The sequence below is a fragment of the Puma concolor genome, chromosome B1, assembly GCF_028749965.1.
Source record: "Puma concolor isolate L17-30 chromosome B1, mPumCon1.1.hap2, whole genome shotgun sequence".
NCBI lineage: Eukaryota > Metazoa > Chordata > Mammalia > Carnivora > Felidae > Puma > Puma concolor.
In genome coordinates this window covers 59,535,657-59,562,069 of record NC_141670.1, presented here as the reverse complement: position 1 = coordinate 59,562,069, position 26,413 = coordinate 59,535,657, and the positions used below count along the sequence as shown (strand labels likewise).

General features: G+C 35.6%; 1 protein-coding gene across 9 annotated transcripts in view; it reads right to left on the bottom strand.

Moving 5' to 3' along the window:
• NEK1 (NIMA related kinase 1) overlaps window positions 1-26,413 on the bottom strand; it is a 237,355-nt gene that overhangs the window by 120,907 nt on the left and 90,035 nt on the right. For all 9 annotated transcript variants that reach the window (XM_086703869.1, XM_086703870.1, XM_086703872.1 and 6 more), the window contains one exon: window positions 14,275-14,377. In XM_086703869.1, coding sequence (XP_086559995.1) covers window positions 14,275-14,377 — 103 coding nt within the window. The remainder of the gene's footprint in view (window positions 1-14,274; window positions 14,378-26,413) is intronic.

Here is a 26,413-nt window from a genome sequence, read left to right as displayed (position 1 = left end):
CATCAATGGCCCTGATTTAAGAAAGTAATGACTGGAAAGGCAAATTATGAATGTGAAGTAGATTTAGGAATGAATGTCTTTATCAATTTATTTCATTCATATTTTCCCTTTTATGGATTCACAAGAATGATATAATCAAAAATGTAAATTCAAAAGTTAATTCAGCAAATATAAAATAAAAAATGAAGTGACAAAAAAGCAATGTATCAATTAAATTGGCAACAGTTTTTCTCTTTTAGTCAGATGTAAAATAACAATATGACTTACAGTTGTATCTTGGTTTTGATAAAATGCATACTGTATTCATTACACAATTCTGTCAAATATTATAATCCTCCTCAAATTAATTACTTTCAAATTAATACAGACTTGCAAATATAACCAAAATTCTGATAAAAATATAAAACAAAATAATTTTTAAACTGCATTTTTCAAGGTAAAACCCCCATCAAACCTCTTTTTCACTCTTTACTACAAAATGTGGATCTCTATTTTAGTTAGGTCTACTTTAAAGTGATCTTTTTCAATACCAATAATGCTGGGCTAAGGAGAGTCTCCTACAGGAGACAGGGTTGCTCAGAGACAGCACGTAACATTATGAATGAGTGTTCCCAAAGACTTTTGATTGTGTTTTCAGAGTAGACTCTGAACTCCTTGAGTTATCTACCATACTCCTCTCCCACTCTTCTTCTCAATCCTAATTATTAGAGCTGATAAACTCTTCCCTATGGTGACAATACAATGTCTGTACTCTGAAGTTCCTATGAAGATAAACGAAGGTCAAAAAATCAGCAAGTTTTTTGTAAGCTACATAACACGCTGTATATAATAATTATTATGTCTATAGTTAATCACCATTCCCCTCACAGTAGGAAACCAATTTACTCTTCCCCACTGAATCTCTCCCTCATCCTCTGCAGTAGTGCCCAAGCAAACAAGGCAAAAAAAAAAAAAAAAAAAAAAAAAGTACCATGAACTCTCTTGTCAAGAAGATAAGGGAAATGCGATTTCAGGCAAAAACTAGAGACAGCACTTTCTGAGAACTGCAAATAGTGCAGTATTGCTGAAGTTTAAGGGATGAAGAAAGTAAGAAAGAGAGGAAAATCAAGAACAGTAAGAAAGCCTAAGGATGGAAGCTTTCAGCTAAGCTAAAGAGGTTTTAATCTACCCTCCAAGCAATAAAGAACCACTGAATAACTTCAAGCAAATGAGCAATGCATTCAGTTTTGCTTTAGAAAGATTACTGGCAGCTCAAGTAAAAGATGCATTAGAAAGATCCAAGATTAAGAAGTAAAGAGATGGAAAGAATAGCAAGTGACAAGAATTTCAACAAGGGCAGAAATAATAAAAATAGAAAAGAAGAGAACACAAGATATTCAGAAGCTAGAAAACATGGGATTTGGTCACTGATTGGATATGAGCTAGATGGGTAGTGACAGGGAGAAGATTCTGAAAGAGCACTTGAATTCCCAGCAATTGAAATCAAAACCTCAAAGTCAAACCATCTTTGATGGTGATTCTTTACAGTAAGATGGGTAATACAGAAAGGGACGTACATGTGACGATAATTAAACAAGTTTAGTTTTGAAAATGTTAAGAAAGAAGGAATGGAAAGCCCAGTTCTGGGTAAGATGTTATAAACACATGCTACCCCTCTTCTCCCACTGAAAAGAACTATAAAATCTGGACACAACATTTGAGGACTCTGAAAAGTAAATAGAAGGAGGTAAATTAGAGAACACCAGAACTCAAAGTACCACCAAGCACATGGTGAGTTATCATTTTTTTAAAACAATCTTTCTTCTGGCTTAAATCTAACTTGGCCAAAAACCTGGAATTAAGCACTCTGGTAATGACAGGTAGAGAAGAAAATTTCTAGGTCTAGCTTACGAACTGCAGAGGGAACTCTTTGGAAAACTTGAGAAGGGAGGAAATCTCCCACTTTTTTTTTTCTTTATCTCTCCTTTTTTAAACTTTCTCATGTGCTGTAGCTCTCAGGAAAGCTCACCACTGTGGTGGCAGCTGAGACAGCAAAAGGAGCTTACAAGAAGCAAAACTCTAAGGGAGGGGAACCTTTGTCTCCTAAGACACTGACGTGCCAAAAAGGTAGAGCCTAGACAGGAAGGTTATACCAGGAAGACTGAAAAGTGGAGCCCCAGGGAAAGGAAAACATCAAGTTGATGGCAAATTGGGTGGAACTCAGGAAAATGACCTCATAAGTTGTTTATAAAATCCTGGGCTCACTGGTAACCTGTGTATGTATGGATATAATCCTGTTCTATACACCAAAGACTTTGAAAATAGAGCTAACAGCTAGACCTCTACGCAGATCTCAGACAGATCACACTGGGCAGTATACATGCAGGACACATCTGAAGGGACTATAAGACATTGAGAAAAAAAAGTCTAACTAGAACTGCAGAAAAGTAGGTACTTGTACCTGGGCCTCATAGGTCAACTGTCTGCTAAAACAAAAGCAATCAACAATCTCTGTATGATTTAAACAAAATTCAAAATCTAATACTATGACATCCCAAATGTTCAGATATAGTCCAAAATTAATCAGCGCATGAAGAACCATGAAAAAAAATTTCAATTTACTTGGGAATATGCAATTAACATATTATTTAAATGACATTAAACATTAATTATTATTATAATTATATCACTACCATGTTACATAATATAATTATATTATAATATTAATATAATTATCTGACAAAACCTTTAAAGACACTATTATAAAAGTGCTTGAAAAGTAATCATGAACAGTGGTGAAAAAAGATTAAAATAGGAAGTGTTAGCGAAGAATAAAATGATATAAAGAAATAAAGGAAACCAGGGGTGCCTGGGTGGCTCAGTCGGTTGAGCATCTGACTTTGGTTCAGGTCATGATCTTATAGTTCATGGGTTCAAGTCCCACTTCAGGCTTGCTGCTGTCACAGAGCCCACTTCGGATCCTTGTCTCCCTCTTTCTCTGCTCCTTCCCTGCTCATTTTCTCTCTCTCTCTCTCTCAAAAATAAACATTAAAAAAAAGTTATAAAGAAAATCAAATGGAAACACAAGAAATGAAACATACAATCACCAAAATAAAACATTCAGTAGATGGATCAAATAAGCATAATGATGATGAAAGGGGCAAGAGTAAGAAAACCTGACAAGGGAATAGAAATTATCCAATCTAAATAAAAGAAAAGAAACTGGAGGGGCCCCTGGGTAGCTTAGCTGGTTGAGGGCCCAAGTCTTGATTTCAGCTGAAGTCATGATCTCACAGTCATGATATCAAGCCCCATATAGGGCTCTCTGCTGAGCAAAGAGCCTGCTTGGGATTCGCTCTCTCCTTCTCCCTCTGCTCCCCACTCTCTAAAAAGAAAAAAAAAAAAAAAGAAAGAAACTGGCAAAAATTGAGCAGAGCTTCACAAACCCATGGAACTAGAACAAAGATCTAACATTCATGTGATCAGAGAACCAGAGAAGAGAAAGATTCAGTACTAAAAAAAATATCTGAAGAAATAATGGCTCCAAAATGGCATAAGGCATGAATCTACAAGTCCAAGAAACCAAGCAAACTAACAACAGAATAAACCTAAAGAAATCCATGCCAGAGACAACTTAACTACACTGCTAAAACTAAAGACAAGCAAAAACAAAACAAAACAAAAACAAAAAACAAACAAACAAAAAACCACAAAATTTTGAAGCATCCAGAGAAAAATAAGACATTACTTACAGGAGGAAAATAATTTGAGTAGGTGAGGATTTCTCATTAAAAACTATGGAGGACCAAAAGAAGACAGGTGACATTTTTTTAAATGATAAAAAAATGAAATGTCAACCCAAAATACTACATCCAGTGAAAATATTGCTTCCAAATACAGATGAAATAGAAATGAGGATTTATAGCTAACAGGCCTGATCTAAAAGAACTGCTAAAGGAATTTCTAGAGACAAATGACTTAAGAAAAGCTGGAACATTACGAATGAAGGAACAGCAAAAGAAACAGTAAATATTTGTGTAAATGTAACAAAGTATTCCTGTCTGCTTGAGTTCTGAAATATATTTAAAGTTGCAAGCAAATATTATAACATTGCTTGGTAGGGATGTAAATGCACCTAAATATAACAGATAAGACAACTATAGCATAAAATGCAAAAGCATAAAGGGACCTTTATGGTGGAAGGATCTCTACATTCCAAGTAGTAGTAAAATGCTGTTTATTATGAAAAGTAAAGTATGCTTTTAATTCCCTTTAGCAACCACTGAAAGGATAAATGAAAAATACAGCCAAAATCAGAAGAGATTAACTGAAATGAAGTAATAAAAAGTGTTCAAATAACCTAAAGTTGGCAAGAATTTGGAAAGAGAAACAAAAAGAGAGAACAAACAGAAAATTAATAAAGTGTGGGACACCTGGCTGGCTCAGTCGGATGAATGTCCGACTTTGGGTCAGGTGATGATCTCGCAGTTCGTGAATTCAAGTCCCCCACTGGGCTTGCTCTTCTCAGCATATAGCCTACTTTGGATCTTCTGTCCCCCTCCCTCTGTCCCTTCCCCACTTGTGCTCTCTGTCTCAAAAATCAATAAAACATTTTTAAAAATTACAAAAAAAATGTCATGCATAAATCTAAACATATCAATAATTATATTAAATGCCATTAAACATAATAATATAATTCAATTACAATAAACACACTGATTAAAAATAGGAATTGTTAGAATGGACTTAAAAAAGTTCACAAACCAACTACAGATTCACTACAAAAATCTTACCAAATCAGTCATTACAGGTAGTTTAAAAAGATGAAACTAGATGTACGATGCAAACGCTAATCAAAAGAAACTAGAATGGTTATACTAATATCAAAGAAAGTAAACTTCAGAGCAAAAATAATTAACAAGAATGTGGCACATGGACTCTAAGGTAGCCTCCATAAACCTTGCTTCATGAGGTTGACACCCCTGTGTAATCCCCTCCCTCTGAGCGTGGGGAGAATCTGTGATTTGCTTCCAACCAATAAAATATGACAAAAATATTCATAATTACCAAAAACTAGAAACAACCCAAATGCTCAATGGGTGAATAGACAAACAAATGTAGCACATCCATATGATGGAATATTACTTCCCAACAAAAAAGATAAAGCTAGATATAGGCAAAAACTTGGATGAATATCATTAAAATAAATGAAGCCAACTGCAAAGGCTATATGCTGTTATATAAGTGTGTACACATCCATACAAAATAAGATATTCTTAAAAAGACAAAACTATAGTAATGGAGAATAGATCAGTGGCTGCCAAGATGGGGGGTGCAGACTATATTAAGAATAACACAAGAGAATTTCTGGGGTGAAAGAGTTGTTCTATGTTCTGACTGTGGTGGTAGTTACATGAATTTATACATGTGTTAAAATTCAAACTAGTGGAAAAGAAAAATAAAGTTAATCTTACTGTAAGATAATTTTTAAAATAAAATAAGTTCTTAAAAACAGGATGCTGATGCAACACCGAGGAAATGATTCCAGAGGCAGCTAGAGAGAAGTTAGGAGAGATGTCTGAATAACTGGTACAGATATTGAAATCATCAGCCCCTGATTAAATAATATGTGGGAGCACCCCAGGATATTATTTACAGAAAGAAAATAACCAAGGAGAGAACCCCAGAGAATATCAGCATTTAAAGATTGAGAAGAATCCTATAGAAGATATTTAGAAATAGTAATCAGAGAAGTAACGGATAAATAAAGAGAATATGGTATCACAGAAGCCAAGGAGCAAATACCGAAGTAGTCATGAGATCAAACATCGCAGAATGGTCAAGTTTCAAGATGATTTTGTCATAATAAGCTGTGGACTTGAATGGAAAATTGAATAGTAGGTAAGCAGTAAGAGACAACAGGTTCTTCATTAATTTGAAGTGCCTGGCTATAAAGAGGAAGAGGAGGACAGGATGATGACTACGTAGAAATGTGAGGAACACAAATATATTTGTAGGCTAGGGAGGGTTACCAGTAAAGAAGGAACATTCAGAAAAGAGAGTCTGAAATAACTGATGGTTAGATAAGGAAGGTCCTTAAGTAAACAGATGAAAGTGTGAGCTCTAAAGTCAGACTACAGAAATTTAAATACTTATTCTATCATTTAGTAGCTATAAAACCTGAGCTAGTTAATTTTTCTTTATGCCTCAGTAGGATATAAACTGGCAATGTAACAGGATCTACCCCAGAGCACTGTTGTGAGATTAGAGTTAATAGAAGAACGTAGAACCACACCTAACATAAAGTACCCAATAAATGAGATATTAATAATTATTAGAATTAAAATTATCAAATAGGATGGAATGGGAAAGATGACTTTTGAACAGAGGAAATTCTATCCTTTCCTGAGACTAGAGAAAACAAAGAAAGATTTGGTACAATTACAAATAAATGTATAAGTTTGGAGGCAGATAATATGAGGAAATGTGGGACTCTTAAGCCTAATTTTCTCTATGAAATAATGATTATCCTCATAGAAAGATAGATAAGGGACAAATATATAGAGGAAAATTTCCACTGTGGACAATGGGAGAGGCTGCTGACATGAAGATATAAAAGGATTGCTAGCAGGATTCAGCAGCTTGGCTGAAACCAGAGACCAAAAATTGACCTGACATTAATCACTGTAGCTTTAATATCCTCCAGCAACGTTCAGAAGCTTGAATGTAAAATAGTCACTAACTAAGTAACACATAATAAGGAGGGATATGTCAACTCAGAAAGGAGGGCTCCCTAAGGACAGGCCAGTCAATTATACAGGTATGCATATGTCTGTGAACTTAATTTTCACATTATTCCAACAAGTTTAAAGACATCTTTTTTGGAAACTACAGAAATGTCCATCAACTGAGGAATAAATAAACAAATTATGGTACATCCACACAATGGAATATGACTCAACATGGAATAAAAAAAGAAACTACTGATACACATCAGCCTCAAAAAAAAAACATATATAACTGATAATTTTGTATACAAGTTTTATTTTTAAAACTTTTTATTTAAGGAATCTCTACACCCAATGTGGAGCTCGAACTCCTGACCCTGAGATTGAGAGTGACATACTCTTGCCACTGAGCTTGCCAAGTGCCCCTACATAAAATTTTTTTTTTTTAATTTTTTTTTCAACGTTTATTTATTTTTGGGACAGAGAGAGACAGAGCATGAACGGGGGAGGGGCAGAGAGAGAGGGAGACACAGAATCGGAAACAGGCTCCAGGCTCTGAGCCATCAGCCCAGAGCCCGACGCGGGGCTCGAACTCACGGACCGTGAGATCGTGACCTGGCTGAAGTCGGACGCTTAACCGACTGCGCCACCCAGGCGCCCCCCTACATAAAATTTTTAAAAAGACAAAAGTATAGTGACAGGAGGTACATCAGTGGTTTCCTATAGCTTCTGGTAGACTGACTGCAAAGGGACACAAAAAAACCCTCCCCCAAGTTTTATTGAGATATAAGTGTCAATTAATATTGTACTAATTTAAGGTGTACAACATAATGACTTGATATATATACATACATACATATGAAAAATAATTATTACAGTAAGTTTAGTTAACGTGAATCATCTTACACAGTTACAAATTTTGTTTTTCTTATGGTGAGATGTTAAAACTTAAGTGATGCTGGAATAGTGCTATACCATGATTGTGGCAGTAGTAATATGACTATATGCATTTCTCAGTACTCACTGTGATATACATTCAACAGTGGTGAATTTCATTGTATTTAAATTATATCTTAATAAAACCTATTTTTAAAAAGTTCTTTAATTGAAGACCTGAGTATAAAGTTCTATCAAGCATGTTGATAAAGACAGCATTTAAAAGGAGCTTCCTTCACCTAGCCTAGTCTACTGTCCCAAGATGTAATCTCTAAAATAATAGGCAGAGTATGGTAGGCAGAATTTTAAAAGCTCTAAAGTTTTTCTTTTCTTTTTTTTTTTTAATTAAGCTTTTATTATTTTTCAGGAAGGAAGGCAGGGAGGGAGGGAGGGAAAGAGAGAGAGAGAAGCTCCAAGGTTTCTTATTAATTCCTTGCTGCTCCACCAGACTCACAAATGCTACATAATCCCCAGGACTTTATATAGGATGGGTTTTATCTCCATGATTGGGTTATGTTAAATGAGATGACTGACACTAAAATGGAGACATTACGTTAAAAAAAAAATTTTTTTTTAAAGTGGGGCGCCTGGGTGGCTCAGTCGGTTAAGCTCAGGTCATGACCTCACAGTCAGTGAGTTCGAGCCCTTCACTGGGCTCTGTACTGACAGCTCAGAGTCAGGAGCCTACTTCAGATTTTGTGTCTCTTCCTCTCTCTGCCTGTCCCTCACTCATGCTTTGTCTCTCAAAAATGAATAAACATTATAAATAAATGAATAAATAAATAAATAAATGACATTATGACATTATGCAGTGAGCCTGACCAAATCACATGAGCCATTTATTTATTTATTTGTTTGTTTGTTTGTTTACATATTTATTCACTGACAGGAGATACTCGTGAGCTATTTATTTCTTTAAAATTCAACTATAGTTGACACACAATATTATATTAATTTCATGTGTATACAGAGTGAGTCAGCATTTATGTACATTACAAAATGATCCCACAGTAAGTCTAGTTATCATCTGTCACTATACAACTTATTACAACATAACTGACTATATTCCCTATGCTATACTTTACATCCCCATCACTTCTTTAAGTCTATACCACTTAATCCCCTTCACCTATTTTGCCCATTCTCTCACTCTTTGCCCCTCCGGCAATCACCAATTTGTTTTCTGTATTTATGAGTCTGTTTCTATTTTGTTTTGTTTGTTCATGTATTTTGTTTTTTAGATTTCATAAGTGAAATCATACAGTATATTGTTGTTCTCTGACTTATTTCACTTAGCATAACATCTTCTAGGTTCACCCATGTTGTCTCATATGGGAAGATTCATTCTTTTTCATGGCTGAGTAATATTCTTGTGTGTGTGTGTGTGTGTGTGTGTGTGTGTGTGTGTGTGTGTACACTATATCAATGGACACTTAGGTTGCTTCAGTATCTTGGGTATTGTAAATAATGCTGCAATGAACATAGGGGCATATATCTTCTTGAATTACTCTTTTTGTTTATTTTGGGTAAATAACTAGAAATGGAATTGCTAAGCCAGCTGGTATTTCTATTTTTAATTTTATGAGGAACTTCCATACTATTTTCCACAGTGGCTGCACCAATTCACATTACAACAGTGCACAAGGGGCCCCTTTCCTCCACATCCCCACCAACACTTGCTATTTCATATCTTTTTGGTACTAGGCATTTTTCTTGACAGGTGTGAAGTGATATCACATGAGCTCTTTAAAATCAGAATTTTCTCAAGCTGGCTGCAGAAGTGGCAGTCAGGAATTTGAAACATGAGAGGGGTTTGATGCACAAGAAGTCATCTGTTGCTGAGATGAAGGGGGCCACATGGCAAAGACCTGACAGTGGTCTCTTAGAATTATTGATCCCTTGTTAAAAGCTAGTCAAACAATGAAGATCTCAGTCCTATAGCAGCAAGAAAGTGAATTTCTAACACTACCAACACTCTACCAACACTCTAAGCAGTGAAGAAGGTCTTACCCTACTTGAGCCTCAGATGAGGACACAACTGGCTGACACCATGATTTTAGCTTTACGAGACCATAAGCAGAGGATCCAGTTAAAACATGCCAGATTTTTTACCCACAGAAACTGTAATAAATCTGTGTTGCTTTAAGCCACTAAGTTTATGATAATTTCTTACACAGCAACAGAAAACTAACACAGAGAGACCAATTTTAAATAGTATCTCTATCTCATCATAAAAAAGTTCCAATTTCAAACTTAACATTTATGAAGACTCCCCACAGTTAATTTCAGCTCTCACTTCTACTCACTGCCTCACATTACTAGTATATGTATTCTTATTCAATATTAAGATTATAAATTACTCTAGAGACAAACTATGTCTGATGAAGCTTTAATTAAGCAACGTTTAATTAATTAACCTACTACCTCCAAAGTATTTAACAAACTGCCTTGTTGTTAAATTAGCAGATAGAAAAAAAACTTAATAGGGGCGCCTGGGTGGCGCAGTCGGTTAAGCGTCCGACTTCAGCCAGGTCACGATCTCGCGCTCCGTGAGTTCGAGCCCCGCGTCGGGCTCTGGGCTGATGGCTCAGAGCCTGGAGCCTGTTTCCGATTCTGTGTCTCCCTCTCTCTCTGCCCCTCCCCCGTTCATGCTCTGTCTCTCTCTATCCCAAAAATAAATAAACGTTGAAAAAAAAAAAAATTTAAAAAAAAAAGAAAAAAAACTTAATATATAATGTACACACCCAACTAAAAAAAAAATTTTTTTACTCTTATCTGCATCTTTCTAAGGTAAAGTTTTATGTATACATTTAGCCATCAAGGGAATGAAGAAATTCTATATAGAGTAACAAAGTGAATCTTGAAAGATCATATAAAAATCCCTGTCAAAATGCACTGCTATCTCTAAGTTTTTTTTAAGTTTTTTAAAAATTAAAACAAAAATACTAAATTCTGATTGCAAGATGGCAAAATGACTCTATAGCTTCCCTTCTTGCAAAATCCTACAATAAAGTTGTTGTTTTAAGTGAATAGACATCAGTGCTCAAAAACCAGCAAAACTCTTAGTAGTCCCAAGAACAGAAGGAATCCAGAGATAAAGAAAAGTCCAGAAAATCAGTTTTAAGTGAGAAACTTCATTAGCAAAAGCATGTCAGAAAGAATACTACCACAGAAGGTGTGAGCAACATGAAGCATGCCCTAAGACTTTCTGGAAGCTAAGAATAGGAAAAGGTCTAGGAAAAGACAGTGGTTACAGTAAGAGTATTACTTCCATCGTATTATTCATCTCCAAAAGCCAGAAAGCACAGTTAGTTACCTTCAGATAGGAGTGATCAGAGAGGGCTTAGAGGTAAAGGTCAGGCCAATCCTCTGGGTGGCTGGTTATAACGAAGAAGAATGAGAGTCTCCTAAGCCCAGAAAATAAACTGTCAAGGTATTTGTCTGCAGAATATCAATATGTCCCATCCATTCTCTACTCTCACTGAAAACTGCACAGAAGACAGTAGCACTCTCCCATCTCACCAGGGGGCCACTCAAAGGTAAGGAGCAATAAAAGATACTCCCAAATATGAACACAGTGTCGTGAACACCAAACATCTGATGAATGCTGACACTGTGAAATAGAGAAGTTAAAAACAGAAGAAACCAAGGTAAGAAGGCCAATAGCACACTAAAAAAAAAAAAAAAAAAAAAAAAAAAAAAGACTAATCAATGACTATAGTATTATCAGAAAAATGAGAATATAATTAACGAGATTTAGGGGAAAACAAATTAGAATTCATGGACATGAAAACATAAGTTTCTAAATGAAAAGAAATTCATTAGATGGGCTGAACAGCAGAGTAGACAAAACAAAAGAATATGTTAGTGAGCTGAAATTTAAGCCTAGGAATACTTCTAAAACACAATAATAAGAGAGAAAGGGATAAAAAAGGATAAAAAAGAAACACAGAAAAAGGGACCTTTGATGAAAGTTCCAAGCTAACCATCTAATATGAGTTCTCTTAAAGAGAAAAAGGAGAAGAAGCAGTATTTGAAAAAATGGGGCCAAATTAGTTCTAGACTTAAGGATGTTCTGGACCTGCCTAGCAGATTTTAAAAGCAAGCCTTGAAAGATTCAAATCGTTTCTAAGTAGCTTAACTGCATCCTAGAATAAAGCCCCAACATATTTAAATACAAAGAAATCAAAGATAAAATACACAATGCTGGGCATCCAATCACAAATTACCGGGTGTATGAAAAAGCAGGAAAAGAAGATTCCAATGAGGATAAAAATCAATCAATAATGACAAAAATAACAGAATTATTACAAAAGGTCATTAAAACATCTATTATAACTATGTCCAAATTTTTATTTTTAATGTTTATTTTGAGAGAGAGAGCACAAGAGGGGAAGGGACAGAGAGAGAGGGAGATGCAGAATCCAAAGCAGGCTCCAGGCTCCAGGCTCCAAGCTGTCGTGAACTCGTGAACTGTCATGAACAGGTTCATGAACTCATGAACCTCGAGATCATGACTTGAGCCAAACTTGGACGCCCAGGCGCCTCTAACTATGTTCAAATTTAAGAATGTAGAGGAAAAGCATAAATACTATAGGGAGAGATGCAGAAAGTATAGAAATGACCCAAATAAACTGTAAATTAAAAAATACAAGATGAGAAACATTTCTGAGATGAAAAAAATACAATGTCTGGATGGGATTAATAGATTAGACAAAGCAGAAGAAAATATTAATGAACCTGAAGGCTGAAGGTATAGAAATAAAAACTATCCAAAATGAAAAGTAGAAAAAAGAGTGAAAAAAAATGAACAGAGGGATGTGGAGAGCACATCACACAGTCTAGTGGATGGGTAATGAGAATCCTGGAATCAAAGAGAGGGAACAGAAAAAAAGTTTTGAATAAATAATACATAAAATTTTTCCAAATTTGATGAAAATTATAAATTCGCAGATCCAAGAAGCTCAAAGAATCCCAACAAAATAAACATGAAGAAAACTACACCAAACTATATTGTAATCAAAGTGCTTCTAGTGGGGATGCCTGGGTGGCTCAGTCGGTTAAGGGTCCTACTTTAGCTCAGGTCATGATCTTGTAGTTCATTGAGTTCAAGTCCCGCATTGGGCTCTCTGCTCTGAGCACAGAGCCCACTTCACATCCTCTGTCCCTCTCCTTCTGCCCTTTCCCCACTCATGCTGTGTCTCTCAAAAATAAAAAAATAAACATTAAAAAAAATTGCTTCCAGTGATAAAATGTTAAAAGTCAGTGGAGAAAAAAGATACATTACATATACAGGAAAAAGATAAGAATGACAGCAAACTTCTTGTCAGAAACAGGCATGCCAGAAGATAACTGGAGAATCATCTTTAAAGTACTGAAAGAAAAAATTTTCAACCTATATTATACTCACCAAAAATATTTCTCAAAAATGAAGGCAAAATATTTTTTTCAGACATACAAATGGTAACCAAATTCACCAAATAACCACCACTACAAATTATTCAAGCAAAAGGACAAAATAAAGACATTTCCCAACAAATCTTGGGAAGTTTCTGTCCAAGAGAATTGCCAGAGAATATTCTACCATAAAGACAAACAAAGTGAGAGCAGAATAGAATATAAGGAACAGTGATGAGGAAAGAAATATATAAATCTTGATAAGTCTAATAATTGTTTTAAAATATTTCAAATTAAAATCTGTAACTAAAATTCCAGATGCTATTAACTTTGGAGATATGGGGTAAGAGAAAACACAGGAGGTTCTCTTCTACTATCTACAGGAGGGATACAAGCACAAATTAATTCCAAAATCAAAAAACAAATGCATGTGTTAAAAATATAAAGGGTAACCATTAAAACATCTAAGTATCTTTCAATGACATTGCAAAGAAAAAAACTGCTAAAATTTGAAATAACTACATGAATTAACTCACATCGATACCAGTTAGGATCTACTCTAAGTTATAAATCTAATCAAAATATACTACCATATCACTGACTTATTTCCTAGGTTAGCAGGATGCCTCATGGTGTGGTGAGCTGATAGAAACAATCAGTTATTCTGTGGACAAAAGGTCAAAAGGCATTTGTATACCTCTACAAGTCAAAACTATTAAGTACTAAAATGATTACCTAAAAACCATTAATATCTTCTTGGATATGTGACTTAATTTAATTAGCTGGAATAATTGGAGGTTTTAATATACTTTTGCTTCTAATGTGCTTTTGAAAAGATATGTAGTTATATTTATCTGAAGGTTTCCCATTTTTCTTCTACAATTCTTTGCTACCTAAAAGTATTTAAAACCAAAAGCATGTATGAAAAAACAAAGGCAACAATGTAAAAACTCATTTGTTTTAATATAAATATCTGGGTTGCTATGTCTACTTCTACCCTTTTTAAAGCAAAGATAGAGCTGTAAACTTACTCCTAATTAAGCAAACCATCAACAGAATTTCACCTTGGTATAAAAGATAAGGCAGAAGAGAAGTTAAGATATGTCACAACTTTTTATTCAGTAAATGTTTAAATGTTTGTAAAGAAATATAATTCATTTATACCTACCTTGTTCCAGAACTTCACTCTGAATATTAATATGCTCAAAATCTCAAAAAAAAAGAAAAATCATACCATATGCCCTTCGGCTCGAGCTTTATTTTGCCGTGCTTCCCGTTTTCGCTGTAGGAACTCTTCCACTTGTTTAGCTCTTTCCACAGCTAGTTGCCCTTTTTGCCTAAGTAATTCGGACAAATAGCAAAATCAGAAATTCTGAACATTAAATATTTCAAAAAGTTAAAAATTAGACTTATTCAAAATGTTTTCTTTGTTGCAGAATATGAAGACTGATGTGAAATAAAACCTTCTTAATGAAGAAATAGCTACATATATATTAGTATTCACTACCTAAATCACGTTTTTTACTATTCTTTTATTTGTTTTGTTTTTGAGAGAGAGAATACATGCACACGTGACTGCGAATAAGTAAGGGGCAGAGAGAGAGGCAAAGAGAATCTTAAGTAGACTCCATGCCCACACAGAGCCTGACATGGGGCTCCATCTCACAACTGTAAGATCATGACCTGAGCGGAAATCAAGAGTGGGATACTAAACCAACGAGCAACCCAGGTGCCCCTTTCTTTACTACTTATTTTAAAATTGTTTTTTAAGATCATCTGAGAGAGAGTGCAAGTTGGGGAGGGGCAGAGAGGCAGGGAAGAGAGAATCCCAAAGAGGCTCGGTGCTGCCAACACAGAGTCCAATGTGGGACTCGAACTCACAAAACTGTGAAATCATGACCTGAGCAGAAACCAGGAGCAGCCAACTGAATAAGCCACCCAGGTGCCCCGTTCTTTACTATTTTAAATAAAAGTAAAATCTATTTTACTACTCCAAATCTTACCAAGGTTTCTCTTATATTTATTTATTCTACATATAAAATTATTTTAGATTATACTTCATTATAGAAGAATCTCAATATTTTCCAGAAGTTAAGCTTTTTTCAGAATTCTGTATCAAATATACCTAAAAACCTTCTTTCAACAATATTGAAGTAAAATTAAAGCAGCATAGCAGCAATTTCAAAAATGAAAGGAATAAAAAGTTTGTGTGAGCTTTCAAAGACAAAAAGCAGTGTCTGAATTCCTTGAATATTAAAAAGTAAAATGGATAGGTTATATTACTGTATCTTTCTCTGACAATTATTAAAGAATGTAAACATGTTAAGCTTAGGCTACAAATAAAAACTACAAGTAACAACCGTTTATTGAACATCTAATATACATTGTGCCTGTTATTCTGTACCTAATATATACAGTGCCTTTCACATATTATGCCTGTTGTATATTTTGAGAGATAGAAAAATGAATAAAACCCAGCTCCAATAATCAGAGAACTCATACCATAGTATCAACTGCAGTTAATTTTGGAGGTGAGTCAGAAAGATGAGCAAGTGGACTGGCTGTGCCTCTACTCAAATTTTGGCTACTAAGGCACACAAACTTCCTACAGCCTTTCTTCAAGACCATAACTAAGTTATGCTCTGAAAAATACAGGAAATAATGCACTTTCTGTCTTCCAATAGGTTTAAACACTTTCTGATTCCCATCACTGGAATTTTATAGGGTTAGATAATCTCTATAGCTGGTTAAGAGCCTTTTATTATGACTGTCAGGTATGTGTAGGTAGCTAACTCTTAATCTAGTGTCACATCATCAAATTCAGAAATGTACTCTTTACATAACCCCTGGTAGATTGAGTAGATTAAGAATAATGAATGAGAGAAGGGGGCCAAGATGGTGGAACAAAATGGAAGGTTTTTTTTGCATCTCTCTTCCCTGAAATGCAGCCAGACCAACACTAAACTATCCTGCACACCTAGAAAACTGATTGAGGATTAACACAACAAGCTGCACAACTTGAACCACAGAACTCAGCAGGTATGCAGCATGGAGAGGTGAACTGGGGGAGAGAGAAGCTGTGGAGGGCAGGGAGCTGTCTTTGCTTGTGGAGAGAGGACAGAGACGGGGGGAAGAGTATGGGAAAAGCATCCCCCCAACAAAAGCAGTTGGAGAGAAAGAGGAAGAGTGGAAACAGCTGCAAGGGACTGAACAAAACAGGGAGAAGGGAGAAAGGAGAAAGGAGAGAGGAGAGGGTTTAAATTCCATTAACACTCTCTAAACAGGGGAGCACAGAGTCTAAAACACCACAGCTCGATACCTGGCAGTGCTCTGGTAGGAAGGGTGAATCCCCAGGAGCAAAGAGAGAAGTCCCAGGGGTCCTCAGGTAACACGGGGAGAGGTGGTTCCCCTGATGAAACATTTGGTAGAGGCTGTGTCGATATCCGACAGGAAAGAGTCCCAACAGACCCCAGAGATCAGCCACATTCACTGATTTTGGAACAAGGACGTTGGGGGTGAAGCCTGGCACCAGATGTGTGTTGTGATTTGCCATAATCCCTGAAATGCTGCTGCCACATGATCACAGGAACTTTTTCTGGAGCAGGCTAGTGCCTGGCTTCAGTCTCTGAATATTGGCAGTAGCACGGTTGCATGAATGTTCCTTGGTGCAGCTGGCATCTGGCCATTGCTGAGCAAGACCCACCCCCAGAGGGTCTGAGCAGGTCAAGGCCGCAGTCCCTCAGAAGTAAAGTGTTGGTAAACACAGCCCCATCTGAGATAAAACTCAGGAGGGAGGTGCCACCTGGCAGCCTGATGGTTTGGTCATGGACAGTGTAGAAATGGGGAGTGGACAGAAGCCAGAGACAAAGGAGGGGTGCTGGTTGAGGGCAGCACAGACTTCTGAAACTAGAGACTGGGTACCTTGGTGACACCATTTTCAATCCTCCCACGCATGAACATACACACCTACATGCGCCACAACAATCCACCCCAGTAAGCTAAGCAGTGCCATCTAGTGGAGAATGGAGCCATTAAACTAAGCCTCCCCACACCCCGAACTGGGCCAACCACAAGTCTTGAAGAACACCATAAGTCTCTCCACCTGCTTAGTTTATGGACTGTAAAGTGCTTCATAGTTTGACTCCTAGGGGAAACTGTATGTAATTTCAATCGTATCTCATTCTGTTCACCGGTCCATCTATTCAATTTTTGTTTCCTTTTTCTTTCTTTATTCTTGAATAAAGACAGAAAAAAAATTAATTCTTTTTTCCATTTTTACATAAAAAGATTGTTCTTTAAATATTTTCTGTGGTATTTTTCACTTTTTTGTAAATTTTTAAAACTATTTTATTGTCATCATCTCCTTTTATTCTATTTTACTGTATTCATTTTCTCAAATTTTCTAATGTTTTCCTTTTTTCTCCTTTTTTTTCTTTTCATTCCCTTTTTTCTCTATTCTATCAAGCTTCTTTCAACAACCAGACCAAAACACACCTAGGATCTGGCATCCTTTATTTGATTTTTTGTGTGTTGTTTTTAATTTTTTAATTTTTATTTTCTTTACTTTATTAATTCCTTTTCTTCCTTCAAAACGACAAAGCAAAGGAATTCACCCCAAAAGAAAGAACAGGAAGAAATAACAGCCAGGTACTTAGTCAACACAGACACAAGCAAGATAGAATTTAGAATTTAGAATCTGAACAAGAATTTAGAATCACAATCATAAGAATACTAGCTGGGGTTGAAAATAGATTAGAATCCCTTTCTGTGGAGGTAAAAGAAGTAAAAGCTAGGCGGGATGAAAGCAAAAATGCTATAACTGAGCTGTTCTCGAATGTATGCAGTGGCGGCAATAACGGATGAAGCAGAGCAGCAAATCAGCAATATAAAGGACAAACTTATGGAGAATAATGAAGCAGAAAAAAAGAGGGAGACTAAGGCAAAAGAGCAGGATATAAGAATTAGATAACTTAGTGACTCACTAAAAAGGAATTAACATCAGAATCATAGGGGTCTCAAACCTTATGTGAGCAAATCAGAGCAGAAAATTTTCCTAACCTGGGAAAAGACACAGACATCAAAATCCAAGAAGCACAGAGAATTCCCAATAGATTCAACAAAAACCAACCATCAACAAGGCGTATCATAGTCAAATTCACCAAATACTCAGGCAAGGAAAGATTCATGAAAGCAGCAAGGGAAAAAAAAAGTCCTTAACCTACAAGGGAAGACAGATCAGGTTTGCAGCAGACCTATCCATAGAAACTTGGCAGGCCAGAAAGGAGTGGCAGGATATATTCAGTGTGCTGAATTGGAAAAATATGCAACCAAGAATTCTTTATCCAGCAAGACTGTCATTAAAAATAGGAGAGATAAAAAGTTTCCCAGACAAACAAAAACTAAAGGAGTTCATGACCACTAAACCAGCCCTGCAAGAAATTTTAAGGGGGACTCTCTGAGGGAAGAAAAGATTAAAAAACAAAAAAAAAATAGACCAAAAGCGACAAAGACGAGAAAGGACCAGAGAACAACAACAGAAACTCCAACTCTACAGGCAATATAATGGCAATAAATTTATATTTTTCAATACTCACTCAAAACATCAATGGACTAACCACTCCAATCAAAAGACACAGAGTAATAGAAATGGATAAGAAAACAAGATCCATCTAAATGCTGTTTACAAGAGACCCATTTTAAACTTAAAGACACCTTCAGATTAAAAGTAAGGGGATGGAGAACTATCCATCATGTTAATGGACGTCAAGAGAAAGCCAGAGTAGCCATACTTATATCAGACAATATAGATTTTAAAATAAACACTGTAACAAGAGATGAAGAAGGGCCGTATATCATAATTAAGGGGTCTATTCACCAAGAAGATCTAATAATTATAAACAGTTATGCTCCAAACATGAGAGCACCCAAATATATAAATCATTTAATCACAAACATAAAGAAACTCATTGATAACACCATAATAGTAGGGGACTTCAACACCCCACTTACAACAATGGACAGATCATCTAAACAGAAAATCAACAAAGAAACAATAGCTTTGAATGACACACTGGACCAGATGGACTTAACAGATATATTCAGAACATTTCATCCTAAAGCAGCAGAATACACATTCTTCTCGAGTGCACATGGAACATTCTCCAGAAGAGATCATATACTGGGACAAAAATCAGCCCTCAACAAGTAAAAAAAGATCAAGATCATACCGTGCATATTTTCAGACCACAACACCATGAAACTCAAAATCAACCATTAAAAAAATTTGGAAAAATAACAAATACTTGGAGACTAAAGAACATCCTATTCAAGAATGAATGGGCTAACCAAGAAGTTAAAAAGGAAATTAAAAAGTACAAGGAAGCCAATGAAAATGATAAGACAGCAGCCCAAAACCTCTGGGATGCAGCAAAGGAGACATAAGAGGGAAGAATATGGCAATCCAGGCCTTACTAAAGAAGGAAGAAAGGTCTCAGATACACAACCCAACCTTCCACCTTATAGAGATGGAAAAAAGAAAAAATAAATTACAAAACCAGCAGAAGACAGGAAATAATAAATATTAGAGAAGAAATCAATGCTACTGAACCTCCCCCCCAAAAAAAACCCCAGTAAAACAGATCAATGAAACCAGGAGCTGTTTCTTTGAAAGAATTAACAAAATTGATAAACCCCTCACCAGTTTTATCAAAAAGAAAAAGGAAAGGACCCAAATACATAAAATCAAGAATGAAACAGGAGAGATCACAACCAACACAGCAGAAATACAAATAAAAAGAGAATATTATAAGCAATTATATGCCAATAAAATAGGCAATCTGGAAGAAATGGACAAATTCCTAGAAACATATACACTAGTGAAACAGAACATCTGAACAGACCCATAACCAGTAAAGAAACAAAATTAGTAATCAAAAATCTCCCAAAAAACAAGAGTCCAAGGTCAGATGGCTTTCCAGGGGAATTCTACCAAACATTTAAGGAAGAGTTAACACCTATTCTCTTGAAGCTGTTCCAAAAAATAGAAATGGAAGGAAAACTTCCAAACTCTTTCCATGAAGCCAGCATTACCTTTATTCCAAAACCAGACGAAGACCCCACCCCACTAAAAAGGAGAACTATGGACAAATTTCCCTGATGAACACGGATGCAAAAAATCCTCAACAAGATACTAGTCAACCGATCCAACAATACATTAAAAAAACTATTTACCATGACCAAGTGGGATTTATACCTGGGATGCAGGACTGGCTCAATATCTGCAAAACAATCAATGTGACACATCATATCAATAAAAGAAATGACAAGAACCACATGATCCTCTCAACAGATGCAGAGACAGCATTTGACAAAATACAGCATCCTTTCCTGATAAAAACCCTCAAGAAAATAGGGATACAAGGATCATACCTCAAGATCATAAAAGCCATATATGAAAGACCCAACACTAATATCCTCCTCAATGGAGTAAAACTAAGAGCTTACCCTCTACAGTCAGGAACACGACAGGGATGTCCACTCTCACCACTGTTATTCGACATAGTATTGGAAGTCTTAGCCTCAGCAGTCAGACAACACAAAGGAATTAAAGGCACCCAGATCGGCCAGGAAGAAGTCAAGCTTTCACACCTTGCAGAGGACATGATAGTCTATATGGAAAACCCAAAAGATTCTACCAAAAAACTGCTAGAACTGATCCATGAATTCAGCAAAGTCGCAGGATATAAAATCAATTCACAGAAATCAGTTGCATTCCTATATACCAATAATGAAGCAACAGAAAGAGAAATCAAGGAATCAATCCCATTTACAATTGCACCAAAACCCATAAAATAACTAGGAATAAACATAACCAAAGAGGTGAAAAATCTATCAAAAGCTTATGAAAGAATTTAAAGAACACAGAAAAAAATGGAAAAATATTCCATGCTCCTGGATTGGAAGAACAAACATTGTTAAAATGCCAATACTACCCAAAGGAATCTATTAATTCAATGCAATCCCTATCAAAATAACACTAGCATTCTTCACAGAGCAGAACAAACAACGCTAAAATTTGTATGGACCCAGAAAAGATCCCGAATAGCCAAAGCAATACTGAAAAAGAAAACCAAAGCTGGAGACATCATAGACTCGGACTTCAAGATGTATTGCTAAGGTTTAATCATCAAAACAGTATGGTACTGGCAAAAAACAAACACTCGGATCAGTGGAACAGAATAGAGAACCCAGAAACAGACCCACAAACTTATGGCCAACTAATCTTTGACAAAGCAGGAAAGAGTACCCAATGGAATAAAGACAGTCTCTTCAGCAAATGGTGCTGGGAAAACTAGACAGCAACATGCAGAAGAATGAACTTGGACCACTTTCTTACACCATACACAAAAATAAACTCAAAATGGATGAAAGACCTAAATGTAAGACAGAAAGCCACCAATATCCTAGAAAAGAAAGCAGACAAAAACGTCTCTGACCTCGGCCACAGTAACACTTGACATGTCTGTAGAGGCAAGGGAAACAAAAGCAAAAATGAACTATCAGGACCTCATCAAAATAAAAACCTTCTGCACAGTGAAGGAAACAATCAGCAAAACTAAAAGGCAACCAACGGAATGGGAGAAGATATTTGCAAATGACATATCAGATAAAAGGTTGGTATCCAAAATCTATAAGGAATTATCAAACTCAACATCCAAAAAACAAATGATCCAGTGAAGAAATGGGCAATAGACATGAATAGACACTTCTCCAAAGAAGACATCCAGGTGGCTAACAGACAAATGAAAAAATGCTCAACGTCACTCATCAAGGAAGTATAAATCAAAACCACCATGAAATACCACCTCACACCTGTCAGATTGACCAACATTAACAACTCAGGCAATGACAGATGTTGGCGAGGATGCGAAGAAAGAGGATCTCTTTTGCACTGCCGATGGGAATGCAAACAGGTGCAGCCACTCTGGAAAACAGTATGGAGGTTCCTCAAAAATTAAAAATAGAACTATCCTATGACCCAGCAACTGCACTACGAGGTATTTATCCAAGGGATACAAGTATGCTGTTTCGATGGGACACATGCACCCCAATATTTATAGTAGTGCTATCAACAATAGCCAAAGTATGGAAAGAGTCCAAATGTCCATTGACGGATGAATGGATAAAAAGAAGATGTGGTGTATATATACAATGGAGTATTACTCGGCAATCAAAAAGAATGAAATCTTGCCATTTGCAACTATGTGGATAGAACTGGAGGGTATTATGCTAAGCAAAATTTATCAGAGAAACACAAATATCATATGACTTCACTCATATAAGGAACTTAAGACACAAAACAGATGAACATAAGGGAAGGGAAGCAAAAAATAATATAAAAACAGGGAGGGGACAAAACATAAAAGACTCTTAAACATAGAGAACAAACAGAGGGTTCCTGGAGGGGTTTTGGGAGGGGGAATGAGGTAAATGGATAAGGGGCATTAAGAAAGACACTTGCTGGAATGAGCACTGATCCCCTATACATAGGGGATCAATCACTGGAATCTACTCCTGAAATCATTATTGCAGTGTATGCTAATTTGGATGTAAATTAAAAAATAAAAATAAAAAATACTAAAAAAAAGAATAATGAGAAATTTGTATATGCCTCTGTAGTACACATGTGCTATACTCTAGCCGTCATATTATACACTGTATAATTATAAGATTATTATCTAGTCTGGATGCAACATATCTCCTACATATGTCCAGGCAAGGCTTGATTCTAGTCGGCTATAGGCCCATTATACAAGGCTGGGTCCAACAAGGGAGGATAAACTTTAAGAGAATATGATACTCGGATGTGTGATATGAAACTGTATGTCTTCCAGGCTCTTTTGGGGAGTCCTGGACGCTTACACAACCACTTGCAATTAAGTAAAATTGCTGATCTCACTGCTATGTATCCTGACCACATCTCAAACCTTTGTAGAAGTAAAACATGTTTGATTTCCCATCCTAAGATACCATGTTCAATGTGTGTCAGTCTAAACCTGCAAACGACATATATTAATACTTAGAATTATTTTACTAAAACCTGATCGTATGTATAACAGTTTTGATTTACATATTTTCATAGTACATATATAAAGTACTATCTGTTGTATTTATTTATATCATTTATAGGTTTTGCTTCTCGAATAATCTTTTCCTGAGCTGGTTTAAATAAGCAGGTTTACGTTACTCATTGCTTCCATCACAAACTTACAACGTGCAGTAATTTTTGTTTAACATTATTTCTTTTTCCCCTCTCATTTATTAAACAAATACTTATTGTCAACTATTTGCCAATATTACATCGATCTTTGAAGATGTAAAGCTGTATAAAACAGAATTCCAGAAATGCGAGGTTGATTCGATATATACAAATCAGAGCAATAAACCTTATTAAAAGAATAACAAAAGACAAAAATTAGTTTGATTCTATAGCCCCTCATAATGCTTAAAAACCTACAAACTGTCTTAATTTTTCACATGCATTTCTGTTAACTACTTCATATACACCAAAAGAAAAATCCATACTCATATTCATATTCCTCTCTAAAATAATAAAACTATACTAAACTATGGACACAAACTATTTGTCCTAGACTCATGGAGATAAGTCAGAAATAGTCAATTTATTTAATAGTGATTTTCTTCATTAAACATTATTAAGAATTCAGAGACACTTACTGTTCTAGACAAATTAAACACTCTATCTTTTGAGTTCCAAAATTATACCGCCTAAAATAAGTAAAACAGTATTCTAGATTCATAGTATAGCAATGATAATATAAATACTGTATAAACCACAATTATATAGTAATAAACTAGGAATTTGGGGAAAATGCAGAGACATTAAAATGGGTTAAAAGGAAGTAATTATTCTAAGACAAACTCATTTTTTTCCATCTTGAAAAGAGGGGAGGGAAAAAAGGAGTAAGTTTTTTCGTTTCCTTTTCTTATACATTCTTTTACATCCTTTTCTTATTCATACAAAGGCATGAATAAGTGCCAAGGTTACTTCACATCCACAGCTCAAATCTTTTACAGGTAAGAGGTATTTAAAATTTTGGAGGGATGATTATGAGTGATTATTTTAAGAGGCAATAATAACACAAAAACATGTAACAATCTAGGTAGAAGAAATAATCAGAGAAATAAAAAACGAGTCAGTGTGGTTTAAGGTAGAAGAGCTAGGATGGCACAGAGTTAATGAGATAGGAAAAGAATATATGGAGTTTATTCATTAAGTTTCCTCCTCTGTTCGGTGGCATAACGTCTATCTGATGGAATGGAATTGGTGTGAGCTTTACTCAAATTAAATGATACAATACAGAGAAAAAGACTTGGAAAAGTAAAAGCATCTATAAAACACAAATGTTAAGAGGCGCTCAATAGTTTTATAAAATGGTCTTACATGGCTGAAGCTCTAATATTAAAAAGTTAATTGAATGGAAGTTCATCCTTTGCAACAAATGTACCACTCTGGTGGGGGATGGTGATAAGGGGGAAGGCTATGCATATGGGGGGACAGGGATAATATATAGGAAATCTCTGTACCTTCTCCCTCAGTTTTGCTGTGAACCTAAAATTGCTCTAAAATAAGAAAGTCTTTTTTAAAAAATCTAATTGAAGAGGTATGTTAAGACGTAAGACACAGATATAAGCAAAGTCAGACTGGCCAGAGTTGCTGATAAGAAGGGAAGAGGAAAGATAAGTGAAGTCATAAAAGAGCAGGCAAATGTGGGCATTGCAAAATATAAGAAAAAGAGAATGTGAAAGAGTTAGTTGTGTATAAATTTCAGTTTGCTGATTCAGTTTGAATTAGGGAAAAGAACTGACCAGGAACAACAATGACATACAAATTTTAATAAAACCAGATGCTTTGACAATGTTCTTTAATGCCAATGACCACTAAAAAGTACAAGGCAAAAGAATCATAATATTTAAATTGGAGGAGACCTTAAGTATTAACTAGTCTAACTTCTTGCTGAATAAACCATTCCTCTAGTCCCACCTGGATATACCTGGCACATGGCCATTCAAAGCTCTAGTTTAATAGGTTCAGCTTGAGGACATTCACTAAATCGCATGATGGTCCACCCATTGAACAGCCCTCATAATTAGCTAAAATCTGTTTGTCTACTTCTCCTAGTCATAGTAATTCTACACTGTGGAAATATATAAATAAGTCTGATTCTTCTTCTACGTGAAAAGCCATCCAATTCTTCCAAGCTTCCTCCTTTAAGTATATTTTCTTTAGTGGTGGCTGGATTCTCCCAGCTCCTTTAATTTTCCTAATAAATAATCCTCACTAAAGTCAACATGGCACAACAGTTAAATGAGTGAACTCTGGAAACAAACTGTCCACTTTCAAATGCTAGTTTTACTAATAAACAGTTATGTGGCCTCCAACATATTATTTGTTTATGCAGTGCCTCAATTTCTCCATCTGTAAAATAGGGAGAATAATAATACCTGTTCCATAGCATTGGTGATAAATAAATAAGTAAATACCATAGGCACTTGCCATTATTCATAGTAGTTATGTTCTAAAAAGTCACCATGAGTACTGAATTAGAGAATACTAAATCATTATCCCCTAGGAGAAATACAGGGTTATGTTCCTGCTAGCCTCTTATTACAACATCTTTGACAATGGATTGATATATAACATTGTTTTATGTGTGTTTCTATTTAAAGACACTTTATTCAATGTATATAGCCTGAATTCTCAGCCAATAACACTATAACTCACATTGGAGCAAAGCTCATTTGACACAAATAATTCCTCCACAAGGCACATCATAACCTTTCTGCACGTAGGAACACCAGACAACACTTCAACACTGTGTTTGAGGACCATTTTAAACAGTGAAATCACCAAGAATATGCACACAAGTGTAAAAAAAAAAAAAATGTGAATACAACACAAAAAACACATTTGTGTATGAGTGCTGAAACAAGAAAGCAGAACATTGTCTTTTCAACCTGAGCTTGGAATACGTGCATTGGGTGCCTCAAATTTTTGCTGCTCTGTGCGTGTCCATGAATGACCATGAAAGCACTGGGAGTATTGATTGTGGGGTTATGCATAAATTTTAGCAAGTAGTCTAATTCACAAACACGCAATCCATAAGTAATAAGAATTCACTATATATGTAAATTACTTGAAAGTGGTCCTGGAAGGAAGTGTCCAATTAAATATTAGCTCCTATTTTTATTATCGTTATCCTTACAAATCACTATTTTTATAGGTATCTAGTGTGTCAATACCCTTTTGTGGAACCAGTATAGAATACAGTGAAAACTTCAACTCCTCTACT